The sequence below is a fragment of the Agaricus bisporus genome (genome assembly GCF_000300575.1).
Source record: "Agaricus bisporus var. bisporus H97 unplaced genomic scaffold AGABI2scaffold_17, whole genome shotgun sequence".
Classification (NCBI taxonomy): Eukaryota; Fungi; Basidiomycota; class Agaricomycetes; order Agaricales; family Agaricaceae; genus Agaricus; species Agaricus bisporus.
In genome coordinates this window covers 193270-209964 of record NW_006267352.1, presented here as the reverse complement: position 1 = coordinate 209964, position 16695 = coordinate 193270, and the positions used below count along the sequence as shown (strand labels likewise).

At 45.8% G+C, this 16695-nt stretch overlaps 5 protein-coding genes across 5 annotated transcripts; 3 read left to right on the top strand and 2 right to left on the bottom strand.

Moving 5' to 3' along the window:
* The first annotated feature begins 1820 nt into the window (after positions 1 to 1820).
* On the top strand, positions 1821 to 3700 carry AGABI2DRAFT_181648 (hypothetical protein). The gene is made up of 2 exons (XM_006457378.1): positions 1821 to 2300; positions 2386 to 3700. Exons 1-2 carry the CDS (start codon positions 1896 to 1898, stop codon positions 3607 to 3609), a joined length of 1629 nt encoding a protein of 542 aa, XP_006457441.1. The 5' UTR covers positions 1821 to 1895; the 3' UTR covers positions 3610 to 3700.
* Positions 3701 to 7021: 3321 nt separating this feature from the next.
* On the top strand, positions 7022 to 7973 carry AGABI2DRAFT_188988 (hypothetical protein). Its single transcript, XM_006457377.1, has 2 exons — positions 7022 to 7103; positions 7155 to 7973. The coding sequence occupies exons 1-2, from the start codon at positions 7053 to 7055 to the stop codon at positions 7941 to 7943; spliced, it is 840 nt and encodes a 279-aa protein (XP_006457440.1). The 5' UTR covers positions 7022 to 7052; the 3' UTR covers positions 7944 to 7973.
* Positions 7974 to 8100: 127 nt separating this feature from the next.
* On the bottom strand, positions 8101 to 10372 carry AGABI2DRAFT_229861 (hypothetical protein). Its single transcript, XM_006457376.1, has 13 exons — positions 10163 to 10372; positions 10028 to 10108; positions 9923 to 9973; positions 9743 to 9876; positions 9644 to 9688; positions 9377 to 9593; positions 9215 to 9309; positions 8992 to 9162; positions 8865 to 8937; positions 8728 to 8810; positions 8649 to 8671; positions 8404 to 8590; positions 8101 to 8334 (listed from the first exon to the last, which is right to left on the bottom strand). The coding sequence occupies exons 1-13, from the start codon at positions 10334 to 10336 to the stop codon at positions 8184 to 8186; spliced, it is 1485 nt and encodes a 494-aa protein (XP_006457439.1). The 5' UTR covers positions 10337 to 10372; the 3' UTR covers positions 8101 to 8183.
* Positions 10373 to 12158: 1786 nt separating this feature from the next.
* AGABI2DRAFT_123305 (hypothetical protein) lies at positions 12159 to 13349 on the top strand (the record flags this gene model as incomplete). The annotated part of the gene is made up of 8 exons (XM_006457375.1): positions 12159 to 12323; positions 12375 to 12438; positions 12507 to 12589; positions 12659 to 12846; positions 12901 to 12907; positions 12954 to 13037; positions 13092 to 13157; positions 13218 to 13349. 8 exons carry the CDS (start codon positions 12159 to 12161, stop codon positions 13347 to 13349), a joined length of 789 nt encoding a protein of 262 aa, XP_006457438.1.
* A 523-nt stretch (positions 13350 to 13872) lies between these two features.
* AGABI2DRAFT_196132 (hypothetical protein) lies at positions 13873 to 16379 on the bottom strand. The gene is made up of 13 exons (XM_006457374.1): positions 16097 to 16379; positions 15994 to 16044; positions 15922 to 15935; positions 15792 to 15868; positions 15607 to 15730; positions 15384 to 15538; positions 15298 to 15327; positions 15087 to 15243; positions 14822 to 15032; positions 14404 to 14768; positions 14235 to 14347; positions 14084 to 14178; positions 13873 to 14028 (listed from the first exon to the last, which is right to left on the bottom strand). The coding sequence occupies exons 1-13, from the start codon at positions 16162 to 16164 to the stop codon at positions 13980 to 13982; spliced, it is 1509 nt and encodes a 502-aa protein (XP_006457437.1). The 5' UTR covers positions 16165 to 16379; the 3' UTR covers positions 13873 to 13979.
* Between the last annotated feature and the right edge of the window lie 316 nt (positions 16380 to 16695).

The window sequence follows — 16695 nt, the reverse complement described above, 5'->3', positions numbered from 1 at the left end:
TGTGTAACCAAGGCGGGCATGGAGCGAGTAATATGAATATTTGGACTCATTTTTTGCAGTTCCATTTGTTCCATTTCGCGAAATTCGCGAGAATGATGGGGGCTAATTATGTCTCACGTCATGTGATAAAATTCCATAATTAGCACGACGCGTCAGGTCGAATACCCATAGAGGGCTATAACGGTGGTTTGATACTGGCGGATAAGTTATTTTTTTTTCGTCATTTGATCGTCATTAACGTTCTGTCAGAGAAGGTGTTCAGGAGAGTTCCCCTATCCCAGTTGGAACGAGATAACACTTTTCGAGATCTCGACTTTTTCCGCGGGCCTTTCGAGAAAGAATCTTAAAAATGACTTCGCTCAAGGCCCTTTTTTCCATTCAAGTTAATGGTAAGTAATTGTTTAAGGATACAACCGACCAAGTAGTGGTCTTCCTTAGAGGCTCTGTAGACTTGGATATAGAATAAGCATTGAAACCATTCCCTAGATTGCAAATGTGTATGAGCACAAATATTATTATGCCTTGGAATGGGCGGAGAAGCCGCCGGTGGTACGTCTCCAGCCGTTGGGTTGCTCAAGCGTCTCCCGCGAATAGCGCAAGAACCAATGTTTCCAAGCATTCTTGACAAGGTCCGAGCCTCTCACGGCGACATTCTTCGTCGATTAGTTGTATCTCAATACGGAGACATCACACACATGACCTCGGCACCTCTACGGTCCAGAAGAAATATCCTAGATAAAATCAAACATACCAGTATGAATCCTTCTATAGCACATAACCAAGGTGTTCAGATCACCCAATAGTATATCGGACTCTGCGTGAGAGAAGTAGCATGGAGGAGCATTGTCTAGTCGCCGGTGACTTCGGTGCCTTTGCAAAGATTACCACAACCAAAGCGGCGAGGTCTACATTCGGGGTAATACAATTACCTACAGGGGGTGGAAGGAATCCAGAAACCCCCAAGCTTGAGTGACCTTAAACTTTTATTCAGAGATTGCGATCTAGACTGCAGAGATCCATTTTTGAGGAAGGGTCTTACCCTTTAGTAAGCGTGCGATTCTCTTCTTCTTTAAAGATTAGGACTTATGATGGGAGAAAATAAATTTAGGGAAATTCGAAAGGGTGATTAGACGGCATTTAAAATCTTTAGCCCTTCGCGTAGACTTTGGTGATTCTCTCTCTCGGCCTGCTAGGAGTAAGAGGGTGAGTATTTAAGATGTAATAGATGAGAATAATAAGTAAGGGGGACCGGCCCAGTTTGTACATTAAATCTTGCTGGTCTTGGCAATCCTATTTCCAAGACTCTACCGCACCCAAAAATGATCGAAGATGAAAAAATGGAAAAATACACAATTACCACACTTGGTCTTGTGCACGCACAGCCAACAAAGTCGAGCCACGTATGGTGTTAAATTGCGGTGGGGTGCAAATGACCACGCCGCGGAGTCTGCCTGATTTGGGGCCGAAGCAATGTTCGATCGCCCGAAAGAGGTATTTTGTGAATCGCACTTCAGCGTGATAAAATTCTACCAAAATCGTTGATCAGCTGTTTAAGGAATTTTTCCAAAGGCGATGTACAGACCTAGCGAGAGGGGGGCGGTTGCTTCGGCAATAAGATACGCAGACGTTCTCCTTGGAATTATGCAGCTCCATTTTATTATTTTAAATTGAAACGGTCGGGAGTCGATCGGGAGGAAAAAACCGGCCAGACGGGGAACAACACACGACCACATACAAGCGCAAGGTGGACACGCTTTGGGACGAAGGGAGAGCCTCTTCCAAAATTACATCACGCCTTTAATTCCATACCCTCTTTTCAACGCCGCCTTGGGAGGTTTTGAGCCCTGCTACCCCGTCTTCTCTGCGTTCATCCTCATTGTCTATAATTCCAGGCTATGCCATATACTCCCTACGAAAACTCCTTTGATTCCGAAGAATCCTCTCCGAACACATTTATGTTTGTTTCGCAGCCGCAGCAGCAACATTCCCAACAATCGCTCTATTCGCCGACGGTCAACGACTCTCCACAGGGTTGGCCGCCGTATGACCAGACCTTACTGCCGCCTTTCCAATCTCAGCCACTTCCGTACCGTGGCTTTCCTCCTGCCGCTCCGTATCCCGCCCCACGGCTTTCTTCCCCACTCAATATCGCCGGTGGCGGACATACCGCCACCAGCATGTCTCGTCTCAGCCTCGCCGGCTCTCTTGACCCAGCTACTGGGATATTTTATCGGACACCAGAGCATCCTCGTTTACGGACAGCTCAGGCTTGTGAGAAATGTCGTACACGAAAGGCAAAGGTATGTCTATCCCGAGATTTAACCATGGTGGGGTTTGCTGACCTCTGCAACGTGGTCGTTTCGATTCGATCTAACCGCCTACTAGTGTAGCGGTGATCATCCTGCTTGCAAACGGTGCATCAATCGTGGTTTGGTATGCGAGTACGCGAAAGAAGGAAGAGTTCGCGGACCGAATAAAGTCAAGTCCTCTACCACTGGTAGTTCATCGCTGAAGAATATCGCTTCTTCCACGACCTCAGATCCGGAACAGAATGGGAGAACGTCAAGTGTTAACAGTAGCGTTGGATCCGCTGAACACAGTGGAACATCGACATTTACGGGTGATACAAGTGAGACACTTGAGTCTACCGTCCACTCCAACGAAGGGTCTCCCGTTTCTCCCTCTCCAACTCGTCCAGAGGCTCACAAAATGCATTCGCCATCTGCTATCAGCTTCGTTCCCATGTCTCAGCAACAACAGCAACTGAATTCGCCGTATTCGCCGCATACAGGAACTCTATCTCAAGAGTTCTACGCCATGACAAATTCCTCGACACCATCAGAGTCATCTTCAAGGCGCAGCTCCTTGTCTGCCGTTGGCGTAGGTCTAACAGAGCACCGTTCCTCTCGCTCCCACCCCGCAAACATAGGAATGGACACTGCTGCCATTGGTCTCGTGACTGGCAGTCACCAAGCGGGATGGACGAATCACCAGCCAACCGTTGGACTTGATGTAAACGGACTCGGGTCGGAGCTAGGCATGGATCTTCAGGATCCGCAGCGTCAGTATGAACGACATAGATTGATCCAGAGCCACAGGTATTTGCAAGAGCAGAGGAGATTTGCTCTGCAACACCAACATCGTCAAATGCTCAACTCTTCCAACGGGTTTGAGTATCCCCAGGCCCAGTCACTGCCGCATCATCAACCCCTTTCTCTCTCTTTGTTATCTCAACAACAGCCGCAAGGCATCAGCGGCGGAGTGAATGTATATCAGCCACCACCGCATCCGCCCTTTTCGCCAAGCGGGGAATATGCTCCTCCAACCAGAGGGGTAGAGTATTCCAGTGGAACATACCCTTTGTTATCCCAGGGCTACGCAGGTCAGGTCGATGGAACAATGGGGCGCGAGGAAAGGAGTCAAGGCTCTTTCATAGGTATAGAAGAAATCGAGCAAGATTTGCATCCATCGCTATCCAGGGCTGGAAGAAGGGTGGAATCCGTTTCGGATGAGAGATCCAGGACTGAAGATACTGCTGGTGATTACGGAGGAAATATGAGTCGAGTTGCAGGGATAGATGAGAGCAATGACCGTTCAGCCTGGTTGTAAAAATTTTCTTTTCTTCTTCTTTTTCATCTTTTGCTTTGTTCATTACACTTGCCTTTCGTTCCGTCAGCGCTACTGCCGTGATAAATTTCCGCTTATTTTGGGTCTTATGCTGGAGTTATTCCTTCGTCCATATCTCTTCTATATTTTTTCTTGTTTGGCATATACTACCTTTTGATAAGTAGGTGTTAGAATGGATCAGTACTGCGCTTCGTTACTAATTTCATCATTTCTATATCTTGTCTTATTCTATTCACCATTAGACTCGATTTCCGCGAAGAGTTGCAGTCGCCTGAGTTTTGTTAGTATCTTAATCTCTTAGCATGATAAGGCCTAGACTCGCCTCGCCAATGCCAGCCCAACCTATTTTGCTTTCAGCGACCTTGTCGGCACTATCAAACCCAATGACACACAGAGCTGATCAGATCCTAAAATCCACGGTCAGGTTCTGTAGGCGGCGGGCTATCGGGGTCATTGAATGCATGGTGTCCAGGTTTTGAGGTCAGGGGCCATCTGTGGGGTTTGGCGGGTTACGCAAAGTTTCTCGAATGTGAGCTGACTACCACCGAATGCCGATCATGATTGTCGAGTAGCGTTTGTCCCGGTGAAGCGTTTGTTAGACGTTGAACATTGACGTTGGACACCAGCGAATTGATACATTCTCCATGAAGCTTGGTCTTGCGTTTCGCTCCTGTCCACACTAGGCGTCGTGCTCAAGACCAAAGTTGTGTCCGTATATGCATTCTTCTATGTCCGTATATGCATTTTTTTTTGTACTACAGACATAAAGGCATCGTTTTAGTTCGACCTTGATATGCCTCCCTCCTTCAACCTGGACACCGAGTCCAACCTGTAGAGGTCAAATTTAGTGAGGGCCTTTTTCACACATAGAATAAAGTATAGTACTAGCGGTGCGGAAATGATTTGGGCCGCTGTTCACGGGTGTCAAACAGAATGCTTGGCGAAGTTGACTGTCGTCGTGAAGAGGCATATGTCGTGTTCTATTGGGCCGACGTAGTCGCCTCCAAGCCAACTTCTTTGGAGCGCATTGATACCTGCTTCCAAAGCGTCAGCGAGTCCAGAGCTATTCATGGGGTAGGTCCTGCAAGCCATAATCCAATTCCTCACTTTGCCGTAAGTCTCATAGCAGACGAAATAATTTGTTCCACATCTGCCCAAAGTCGACGAGACCTAGAATACAAAACAATGGGATGTTCCTGAGTTCTTGGCCTAAATCGCGCCCATCAAATTTTCTCTACGACAACATTAGAAGCATGTAGCCTCGAGGAGATGCGGCTGACGCACCACGGACTTTTGCTCGATCACCAGCGCGGAAAAGTGTGCCATCAGACGCTCAGTTCTCCGTCGTGTCGAGAAGTAGGGTCTTGGTAGTTCTGCCGCGATTTAGTTGACTATACAGCATGTTGGTCTCCTACGCCACTCTTGATATTATTTGAAGTCTGCTTCGTATTCGAAAATCGGGGTTACTCTCCGCATTTCCAATCCTAGAGTAAAAGGTAAATAAACTCTGTATTGTATTCCTCGTTGAAGAGAGGAGGGGAATTGCGCAAAGTGGAGAATGATTTCCCGCGATGATTTAAGCAAGAGCCCCGTTTTCGACAGCCCTAATCCAGGCGTGGCCCGGTATTCAGAGTGAAACGAGGGATCGAACGTAATGATAACGGTGGGCAATCGTCTTGCGTCTCTACTTAGAAATGTTCCCAATTGGGAACGGAGCTGCTTCCAGAAATCGCTCTTGATCCACTACAGAGTTGAATCCCCGATCACGATCGCTAGATGAATTGAACGGCGGAGTGGGTTTTCCATTGTGAGACTGTTTAGAACAAGGAAGACCCGACTCATCGCCTATTTGTGTAGAAAAGAGGAATGCATCGCAGGGTATGCATACCCAAATCATGAATTCATAGTTAGAGATGCCTGAGCCAGTGGCGCCATTAGGATGGAGATGGATTCTCTAATAGGTGGGACCTAGAGGGGAGACTGAATCAGAAGTCAAGTAAAGAGGAAATGCATCGGGCTTACCGCGGTTTACATGCCGAAAGTTTTCACGCTGAGGAACGGGCCACCGGAAACAAGGAGATGGTCTTGTTGATGACGAATCAAAGATCTCTGATGCCTAGTTCCAGAGTTCTGGGTAGACCTTAGCATCCTCCGTGGAGATGCCGGTCATGGAAAGGCCAGGTAACGTCGGGGTCTCGTTCATAATATGAGCAAAAGCCAACGGCGAGAAAGAAGCCAGCGTCTAGACGGAAGTCGGAGACTGCAAGTGGTTCTCCGGTGAAGCAAGTTGTGGGGTAAGTGACATTCATAGCCAAATCCCCGCCGAGTTGTACGGGAAAAGTAGAGAAGCAGAAAACGACGGAGCGGTAGAAGCACACTTTTCAGACCCTCTGCCCATGAAAAGAGCCGAAATAACAGAGCGTCATTGATTCAAAAGCCCGTCTTTCGTTATACGGTTCAAAGCTAAAGACGAATTGCCCATAACGCAATGTTCCTGAATATTGGCAGGTGAGAAAATATTACGTAAGGAAACCCGTTCATCCTTCCGACAATAACGTGAATTCGATCTACCAGCTGAAATCCGAGTTCGACAAAGGAGCAGAGTTCAAGGGACAATAGGAGGGAAGGCGAATAAATTAGAGAGAGATGAGTGATGCAGAGAGACGAGACCCCGGGGGAGAGGCAAAAATACGAGAGACGAGGCTAGCGTGCGGTGTGACAGAAGGTATGGAGGAGAGCTGGGGTAAAAATCAATGCTCTTCTATACACATATATACAAGGTATTTATATGAGATGTGACAAAAGTCCAAGTGATGATTGACGGATGCGACCGACATAGACAATGGAGTTTTGTACCCACGCCATGTGCATGCTCGGTTGTTGCCTTACATTTTGAGTACTTCTTGTATGACCGGGTACACGCGGCATCAAAGCATCATGCACGGTGATCTGTTCAAAAGCTAAATGAGGGCCTGGCGGTCCATGCTCGCAAGGCGGCATTAGCTACGTACGGACTTCCAAGTCCGTGCTAGACAGTCGCGTGATATTGACGAGGTGAATATGATATCAATAAAAGACAATATTGATCTACTACTTGAGCGTAGACTATATAGATAATCCGAGTCAATAGCATTGTGATGTCGATAAATGGTTCGTTTTTAAGTTCCTTTACACGATGGGCAGTCAGGTCAGAAAACTTCACTGCAAACGTGCGACTTTGTGACCATAAATAGTCATCTGTGGTATTAGCCTGCTATTTATAGATGGCTGGATTGACACCGGTGCAATTCGCGGAGTCCTGAACCAAGTGAGCTGCACTCGGAGCCTCCGTATCTATTTGGCATCATTACTCACGCCAAACAACATCTTAACCCTTCTCTCGTCTTCACTATCACCATCTTTACACCCACACATTTACCATCTACATGATGGACATGGACATTGATCAACCTATTGATCTTGACATCGACCATGAAGTTAATCGTGTTTTTCTCGCCAAGATACTCCGTTGACATCGAATGCCATAGGTCATAGAACTACCTGACTGGGTTATGCCTCCAACACAGTCCGAGATAGATGACGGATTATACCATCTTCAAGAAGACGATGAAGGCATCTGGATTGTCTACGACTGGAAAGATGACAATCCAGACGCTCGTATCGAACCTTTCTATCAACGCTGGCCTCCAAGCAGAACGAGTTCAAGTCTGTGTTCATGGATTAACGTCAATCGTGGTTTATCTCCTGCTTCACAACTTGACCAAGACGCATTTGATAAACGATTCCATATGGACATTGAAGGATTGCAGAAAGAGTTCGTCGAGATCGAAAATAGAGTGGATACTGAAGAACTCAAGTTAACGCCAGAAATGATTGATGAACTTGCAGTCAAGTATGGCGTTTTATCTGGAAAGTGGTTGGTATATGCGTCTTCCGAAGAGGTGGATAAACTCTGGAGGAAGATTGTCGGGATCGTGACTTTTGATAGAGAGTACGGTTCTGTCAAGGTTTCTTCTCGCAAAGTTTTGGAGCCATCATCCGAATCTTCTCCTTCCGCAACGGAATGTGATGGTGGAGTGCCGGATCCGGACGAAGGGCATGTTATCTGTGTATATGTCGAGGATTACTTGGATATGGATGAGGTAAATAGGCTTAGAAAGGCGTTGAGGTTCCAGGCTGGCGTCTTCAAGAGGATTGGGTTCAAACCGGACGTGTATACCTGGTTGGGGATATACAAAGGTAATAAGTTTGGAATTAGGCCAAGTAAATATCACGATTCGGATAATTGGGCGAGGAAAAAAGAACTAGGTAGTTAGATGGCTTCTAATGAACTTTATCGTTTGTTCTATCGTTTATCAGTTTACTGGTTCTGAAGCGTGCACATGTGAGTCGAGATCATTTGTATAGTTTATGCCATCTTTTCGTTCTAAAAGTACATATTGAATGTTAGTAGATCTCACTTCATCGCCACAGCTCGTAATTCGTTCACAGCAATAGCAACACCCATAAGCGTTTCCACCTTGATAAAACTTACAAAACCCAACCCGCTCGATACCTCAGTACTCCAATGAATTCTCAACGATCTTTGTCAAATACTCTCTTCCCTCCAAAGCCAAAGGCGCATCACCAAGTGCAGGAACCATATCCAACAACCGCCTTTGCGGAAGCGTACCCTCCACCAATTTTTCAACATCACTTCGCGAATACCTAAGATATGAATATTCAATCAGACACACATCAAAACGCGCCCAACTCTTAGGTATCAGAGAAACTGACCCTACTGCTTTCAACCCTCGAGGAACATCCAATCCATCAAGGAATCGCACGATAGCTTCATATAAATGTTTTCCAACATCTAGATTGGGAATTCGAGCTATAGAAGGGTCCGAGATTGTTGTAGAATTGAAGATGGCCAAAATTTGACGATGACGGTCAGGAGATGATGGTGTAGTGAATTCAAATACTAAACGAGCCGTTCAATATCATCCTTTCTCGATATGTATCATAGGATATGAACTCACCTGCGGGGCCTGTGAGCGCAACGCTGAGCAAAGAGATGTGAGTAGTGAGTGCCGCCTCGAGGTGTTGAGATACTTTTACCTTATACCATGCGGAATGATGGGCTTATCGTTGACATAACCAGGATGTTTGTATTTCGGACCTTTCTTGTTCAAACCGGATATCTATAGTCGAGAAATGAACGTCTAAGCCACATATGCATACAAGCAGATGCATACCGGATAGCTTATTGCATGGGGTATATGACAACCAGCATTACCCATGCCGATACCAGCAAAAGAGGCAGCTAAACTATTTTTCAAGATTATAACTTGCCTATCCGATTCGGAAGAATGTTGAACGTACAGCATCTGCTCTCGGGCTTCGTGATCACTGCTACCATACTTATGGATGCGAGGAAGGTACTTGACAGTACTTTGTAGAGCCCAGAGTGCAAAAATGTCGGACAGTGGATTGCTTCCTTGATATTGAGGGCGCAAAATGGGGTTTGTTGGCCGTGGGATGCGTTCAGTATAACTATCTGCAAATCAGAAATTACTCGAATTTAACCAATTTAGCGAGTGCTTACGGGATTGCAGTATAGCTTTCCATGCTGTGAAACAATACGTCAAGTCCAGCACTTATCTGAACTTCAACAGGACAGGATTCCGTGTTTTGAGTGTCCTATAGACATAGAGCGAAGTGTCAGAATCAGAAGACTGGACTACCGAGAAGGGATAAACAAACTCACCACAATACCGAGAATAGGCTTCATTCTGCGCTGTGATATACCCGTTTTAAAGGAACGTGATGGAATATCAAGGATTGCAGTTCCAGTCGTTTCTGACCCCGTTCCGGCAGTAGTAGGAATAGCGATTAACGGCCGTAGTTCTCGATCCACTGGCCGACCTTTACCGATAGGTGCATTGACAAAATCCATCAAGTCAGCGTCTTGGTAAACAGTGAAACTGCGAATAAAGTTGTTTCGACCTCGATCCGTATGCCGGTATGAACTTACAGATTTACAGCCTTCGCAGTATCCATGACGCTACCTCCTCCAACACTTTTTGATAATATTCGACATCATCACCAGGCAAAGGAAGAGTACATTACTCACGCAAGTAGGTGACTAAAGTCTTGTTCTCGGGCCCAGTTGATTGCATCGCGCCAGCTCTCTTCTGTAGGCTCAGAGGCGACCTTATCATAAACTTCAAATGGAAGACCAGTCTGCGATTCCAGAGAGGCTATGGCCTAGGCCCATTTTTAGGCGACGCCGATGCATATAAGATCGACATACCACTTTCATGGGCTTGAGTTTTGCAACATTTGGATCTGTGAAGACGCCAACCTAATAGAGAAGCGATGACGCTATAAATCGCCGCAGGAGCATAATAAAACGTACTTTGCGAGCCTTCATATTTTTAAAGTCCATTCCTACTTCAGAGGTCACTCCATCACCAAAACGCAAGTTTGAAGCAACAACCTATGAGGAACACAAACTGAGTAAAGGTTGAGTTGTCATATTCCGAGTGTATACCTCAAAGGCATATTCCTTCTCGACCTTCGGAACTGCGGCGCCGAAATTGCGAAGTGAATTTAACGCTTGAGATTGTCTATGAGGGTGAACATGAGAATGCCCGACATGACATGGACAAGCCGCATGCTGTGATGCATTAATGAGACGAAGGATAGCATTTTTTGACGCCAACATGGGGAATCGGGGTGTAGGTGTGAAGTTGGGGGATAGAGAAGCCAAGCGTGGGCCTTGTTGAGTTAATTTGAGTTAATATGGACAAGGCGACATGTTATTTCCCAGCTTGGTCAACCTGTGACCACCAGCGCCGGAAGACGAAGTTTGAGTCTTGCCAGCCTATCATACTCAGCCGATATAAGAAGTTTCAATGAATGTTGTAAGTAACAGATGCATAGCCGAGGAGAACCGATGATGACAGTAAACAATGTTCCGGGCCGCTGAGCCGAGAATCACCTGTGGTTGTTTTGCTTTGTCAGGATCGTTCAACATACGCACATACGCTGATCCCACAAAGGCGGCGGGATAAAAGACAGCCCCTCACCACGTTAGCTGGGAAAATATAACCTGGAAGTACCATATCCCATACGTATACCTACTTGTTTGAAAACTTGCGTCGACCGGGATTTATCTGAACTCGTTTTGTACCCTCCACGGTTGGGATCGTTACTAACCAGCTGTTATATTCGTTGAGAAACCGTTACATGCTACTAGGGTCATTACGTAGCGAGGTAAAACGGGGATTAACAGTGTCATGATCGAGGAAGTGCATCGTCTATGCAGTTCTGATCAAGCGCATGCAAAAAAGTGAACGCGAACATCCAAGAGCTTAGCCAACCTTTCCTTGCGAACTCGCAAAGAAAATCAGTTAGCTTTAATCTCAAGGCCTTGAATGCCTGATAAGACGGTCAGATACGACGAGAGAAATGTATATATAAAGTTGGCTTTTCTCCAATACACGGGAACATCAAATTTCAACGGCTTTGGTGGGTTGTTGGTGGAGACTGTTAACAGTCCGAGATCAAGGAGAGCAGCCTCTTTGTGAGGTCGGGAATATGGCTTGAACACGGCATGGCTGGTTGTTCTCACATCGGAACACTTTTGTCAACGAAGGTCGACACTGGCTGGATATATTCTTCTTCGAATGGTCCCCCAGTATATTTTAGGGATGAATCACGTAGTCTTCCAAAAATCTGCGTAGATGTCCTCTTGAACATAGATGCAGCATCCCACCGTGCAATTTGAACCGGGAATGATGAGATACCAAGACGGCAAGTTATCAAGGTTTTAGAAATCAGTGAACTGACGTGCATGGGTACTTTGGACTGTAGTAGCATCTCCATCAGAGCAAGAACGGCGAAATATAAGCACCAGCATTGCTATCGTGATCAGACAGAAAAAAATAATAGCCGGATCGTCCCGGGGCCAGCGTTGATCGCAACGCCCTCCCCCGCCCGCCCCTAGCCGTTTGTTTTTTTGGGTTTTTTGATTTTAGCGAGATGACGCGGGCTTGAAAGACTTTTAGTCAAAGCTAGCAACACTGGCTTGAGTAGTCAGTAACCGCGAGACTACGATCCAATAAAATTTGGCACATCAAGGAAGCGGGCTAAAGTCATTCGTGATATGAGAGTTAGTCAAATGTGTAAAAAGGTTACACAGTGAGTGTCAGCTGCATTTTCTTCCAACACATCCTTGAGGTGGGCCAGTGGCAATACTTCAAACATCTTTCTTACTAGTTTATTCCATAGCCTCCTATGACTAGATTCAATCCTCAAGTGCTAGTTAACTTATGATCTCAAGCCACTGAAAACGTCCCGTCACTAGCTTGGGAGTCCCAAACAGCATATGCGATAATCCTCCGCTTATACCATTCCTGTGACCGGTCATCTTATTCGCATAATCGAACGGAAGCATACTGTAACCGAGATATAAAGCCCCACCTTTCCCGAAGTTCGCTACTTGCTCTTTCTTGGTTACTCCGAAACCCTCGAGGTCGACCAGAATGTCACAAACAGATCAATTATCCCAGCACCTCAAGACTACTCCAAAGCTTATCATGTCGGTCTTGGGAACCTTCCAAAACATTCTGGTTTTCATCGCTATCATGGAAGATCTTACACATGACAAAACACACAAATTGAGTACCGAATGGGTTGATTTCTTAGCTGTAAATTTCGTATTTTTTCATGGTATCCTTGCCTAACTCTTGCGTCATCAGAGATATGTGATTGTGATGTGGGACTCCAAAGACATATGCATAGGCGCTAAATTTCAGCTTGTTAGTGAGTGACCATTTGGCGGCGTCTTGTGTATCAGATATTTGCGCTAATCCTGGGTTAATCCTGGGTAGAACTCAATGATCTGCTCGAATTTGCCATGCGAGACCCGCCGAACTTGGAAGTTATTAAAGGGAAAGTAAACGATTATTTGAGTGTGAGCTTCGTTTTCGCTTTGAAAAACAAGACAGTGTTTGCTAACATGTCAACATGATAATCATTACAGACCCCAGACTTAACCGCCAAAAAATCCCGAGAACTTGTGGACAAATTGAAGCAGCTGAGTGAAGAGATCAAACAGTGGAAGCGGAAGGTCTGGGATGATAATGACATGCAAAGTTACGAAGATGGGACTACAAACTATCCGATGATGGTGAAAGCTCTAAACGATCTCAAAGAACGTTTACCACCTGAGTATATCTTCTGATAATCGAACCCGTGTATTGAGACTAATTGTGGATTAAACAGGGACCAGGTTGGTTATTAGCCAGCAACTCCATTCCATCTAACCGCTAATCTAGGTTGACATGAAATCTGCTTGGCAATCTGACACCTTGCATCCCATAACTGACCGTCTTGTCCAAATACAAAAAGCATGGCTGGAGGTGATTATTGAGCCGCGGAAATTGGAGCTTCTAAGCTAATACTGTGCGAATTAGGTCTGGTATGAGGCGCAAGTAGTCACAGAAGAGATCAAGGCCGCCCCAGATGCATTGACTATCAAGGTACAGCCCACCAGATCGCAGACTACATTAAGTATGCACTAACTGACGCTTTTTGTTCAGAAATTGAGGCTTACCATCGAAAGAGCACTCTCGGATTATAAACCGCTCAGTGCTGCTTGCGAGATTTATGAGTGTGAGCTGAGCAAGGACTTATACGATGCATACAAGCACAGTATAGACCGAGGGAAATGAAATCGTATATATGATACTTGCATGTACAATAGTTTTTATTTCCCCCTGTCCAATAATACCTTGAGTCTGTCGTACATCCTCGTCCTTTCTCTTCACCTGGGTCATCCTCTTCTCGCATCATGCTTACTCACAGTGAAGTCGCCGTGGTCCCCGACGCCCTTTCACGATTGAACCAACAACCTCTATCTCAACGTCGCCCCCGTTCTTCTTGCCATTAACCCCTTTATTCGCTGTCAAGAGGCTGTACTCCCCTAGCCACACTTTTCACTTTCAACGAATTGGCACGGGAAGGTTTGAAAGATTTCCACCAAAAGCGGCACTACTGCCACGAGAATGTACGATTTGATAAGATATACAGAAGAGAACTAACCCTGAATTACTCGCGACATCAGAGTTAGTCAAATGTGTATAAGCACTCAACGCGGCATTGAGGTTGGCCAGGAATACTTTGAATGTCCTTCTCACTAGTTGAATCCACTGGTCTTCTGTAGAAATTATTCAAACGATAACAAAAACTTCACAAGCCTACGAAAACGCCCAAAGCCATGTTCACATATGCATACATACATCGAAGAACAGATAAACTCATGACTATAATTACACAATAACATTCAAACGATCTTTTCTTCTTTACAACTTTTGCCCAAGATTGATATGAACGGCTTTCACTTGCGTATATCTATCGCCAAAAACGAATTAGTCGATACCTCAATATTTGATATTCAAGAACGTACGAGTCCAAAGCATATTGTCCCAACTCTCTTCCCATACCCGACTGTTTGAAACCACCAAATGGAACGTTCATCTCTGTCTGCTGAGCGCAGTTGACCTAAAATAAAACCTGAACTCAGTAAATGGGTGTGGCGATACGCGCTAGATACGCACCCAGATACTCCCAGCTTCCAAAGCGTGTGCCATCCTCATGGCAGTGGCAGTATTCTCGGTGAATACATTTGCACCAAGACCATACGCAACGTCATTCGCAATACTCAATACCTCTGCAATCAACTTAGTCACCTAATACTAGTCACATAGTGAAAACGACATAGCGTACCTTCCTCAGTCTTGAACTTGACGACCGAACACACAGGCCCGAAGATCTCGTCTTGCATGATAGACATCTGGGGAGTAACGTCCGTGAAAATAGTGGGCTTAATGAAATACCCTTCAGTCCCGTGCCTTTCTCCACCAATCTGCACCTTTGCACCCTCCTGTTTACCAGAGTTGATGAAACCCATCACGCGATCAAACTGGATTTGAGAGATTTGGGGACCGTGTTGCGTAGTCGGGATGAAAGGTGATCCAGTATTTTCGGTGAGAGTTTTGGCGATTTTAGTGAATTCTTGGAGGAATTTGTCGTAGATACCTTCTTGAACGAAGATACGGGACGCGGCAACACAGGATTGACCCATATTGATACTGATCGCGGTCAGTATCCCAAAAAAACTCGTAAAGATTAAAACGAGGCTTACAAGATGCCAGCCGAAGCCCACTTCAAAGCCTGTTCCAAGTCCACATCGTTAAAGATGATAGTCGGACTCTTTCCTCCCAATTCGAGAGTAACTTTCTTCAAGTTCGTCTCAGAAGCCGCTTTGAGGATCTTGCGACCAGTTAGAGTGCTTCCCGTAAACGCGACTTTTGAGATTTTCATGTGTTCTGCAATGGCTTGGCCAACCTTGTTTCCTAGAGAATGTCTTCAGTATCAAGGACAAGATAAATACTCAAAAACACTCATACCATATCCATTAATGATGTTGAAGACACCAGGAGGGAATCCTGCTTCGACGAACAAATCCGCAAGTCGAAGAGCTGAGAGAGGTGTCATTTCAGAGGGTTTGAGAATGACAGCATTCCCAGTTGAGAGAGCGGGTCCCAATTTCCACACCGTCATTAACTAGTAGAGGCATATGAGCGACCTTGAGTAATCTAGGTAAGTGTACGAACGCACCAATGGGAAGTTCCATGGGACAATACAGCCCTTTCGGAGCATACATCAGAATCAAACAGACAGATATAGGAAGAGTATATACGTACGACGACACCGTAGGGCTCATGTCTTGTGTATGCCATCTTAGTGTCCCTCGTCTCGATGGTTTTTCCGTGTATTTTATCCGCCCAGCCAGCATAGTACCTGATGGTGTAAATTGACTGAGCCACGTCGAACGTCTTAGCGGGTCCATAAGTCTTGCCTATATTGAATGGCGCAGTCGATTTATACTTGAGATATGCATGCTTTTGGGGAGATTCCATAACGCACCAACGTTCAACATCTCGAGCGCTACAAATTCTTCCGAATGCTTCTCCATCAAATCTGCGAGCTTGTTCATCAATCGCCCACGTTCAGAACCAGGCAATTTGAGACCCCATGAGGTTTTGTATGCCTAGTAGCGTTTTATAATCCTAAGTATAGCTATCCGAGAAATAACAACGTATAGTTGATACCTTGGTGGCAGCTTCTACGGCGATATCGACATCTTTCGCCGATCCAGCCGCAACGGATGTAATGACCTTGCCAGTTGCTAGATGATTGTTATGTTGATATCTCTTCTTTTCTTAGCGGAAAAAGACGTACTGGGGTTGATGACGCTGAAAACCAGATGAGATCAGCACGCGAACGGCCTAATATTTACAAACTGATACATACTCGAGTGTGCCTCCCTCAACAGGGTCAACCCATTGGTTGTTGATGAATAACCTGTCCAGAATCTGATATACCAACAACTACTGGCGAGGAGGATAGAACTTACCCAGTGTTGATATGACTAGTGCCCTTGAAAGTGGGCTCATTGAAGGTGTGAGTGTATGTCTTGGGCATTTCTGGTGGTAAGAATATGACGGCGGAAGCTCGCCCGGCGACCTTAAAAGCCGCAGCCCTGGGAATCCAATTGGGTAATCGAAGTGATCGAGTGGGAGATAACGAATTCTCCTGGGGAGTGATTTCCCATGATTAGCCACTGATTAACCCCATGGATGGCGCTTGGTGGGAGAATCAGTGAGAGAATAGAGAGAATGAGTATCACATGGCGGTTTCTAGCCAACAATTGTAAGCTAATGAAGCTTACAAGATTATGTATGGCGCGTTACTGATCATGATGATGTCAATGGTAAATAGTCCGACCCTGCGAGACGAATTAGAAAGCACTACTTTGGCCTACAAATTCAAACACTTGGGGCTGTGGGCCGCGGCACACGTATGTGCCCGGCGGTTACGAGTCCTTTAGTCAGCTTAATCTAGCACTATACAGTCCTTCTCCTTCAGGAAGACAGCCATGAAGGTCTTATTGCCAATATGACCAGATGCAATAGACAGCGTCGTGCAGCGATCGTGAACAAATGAATTACGGCA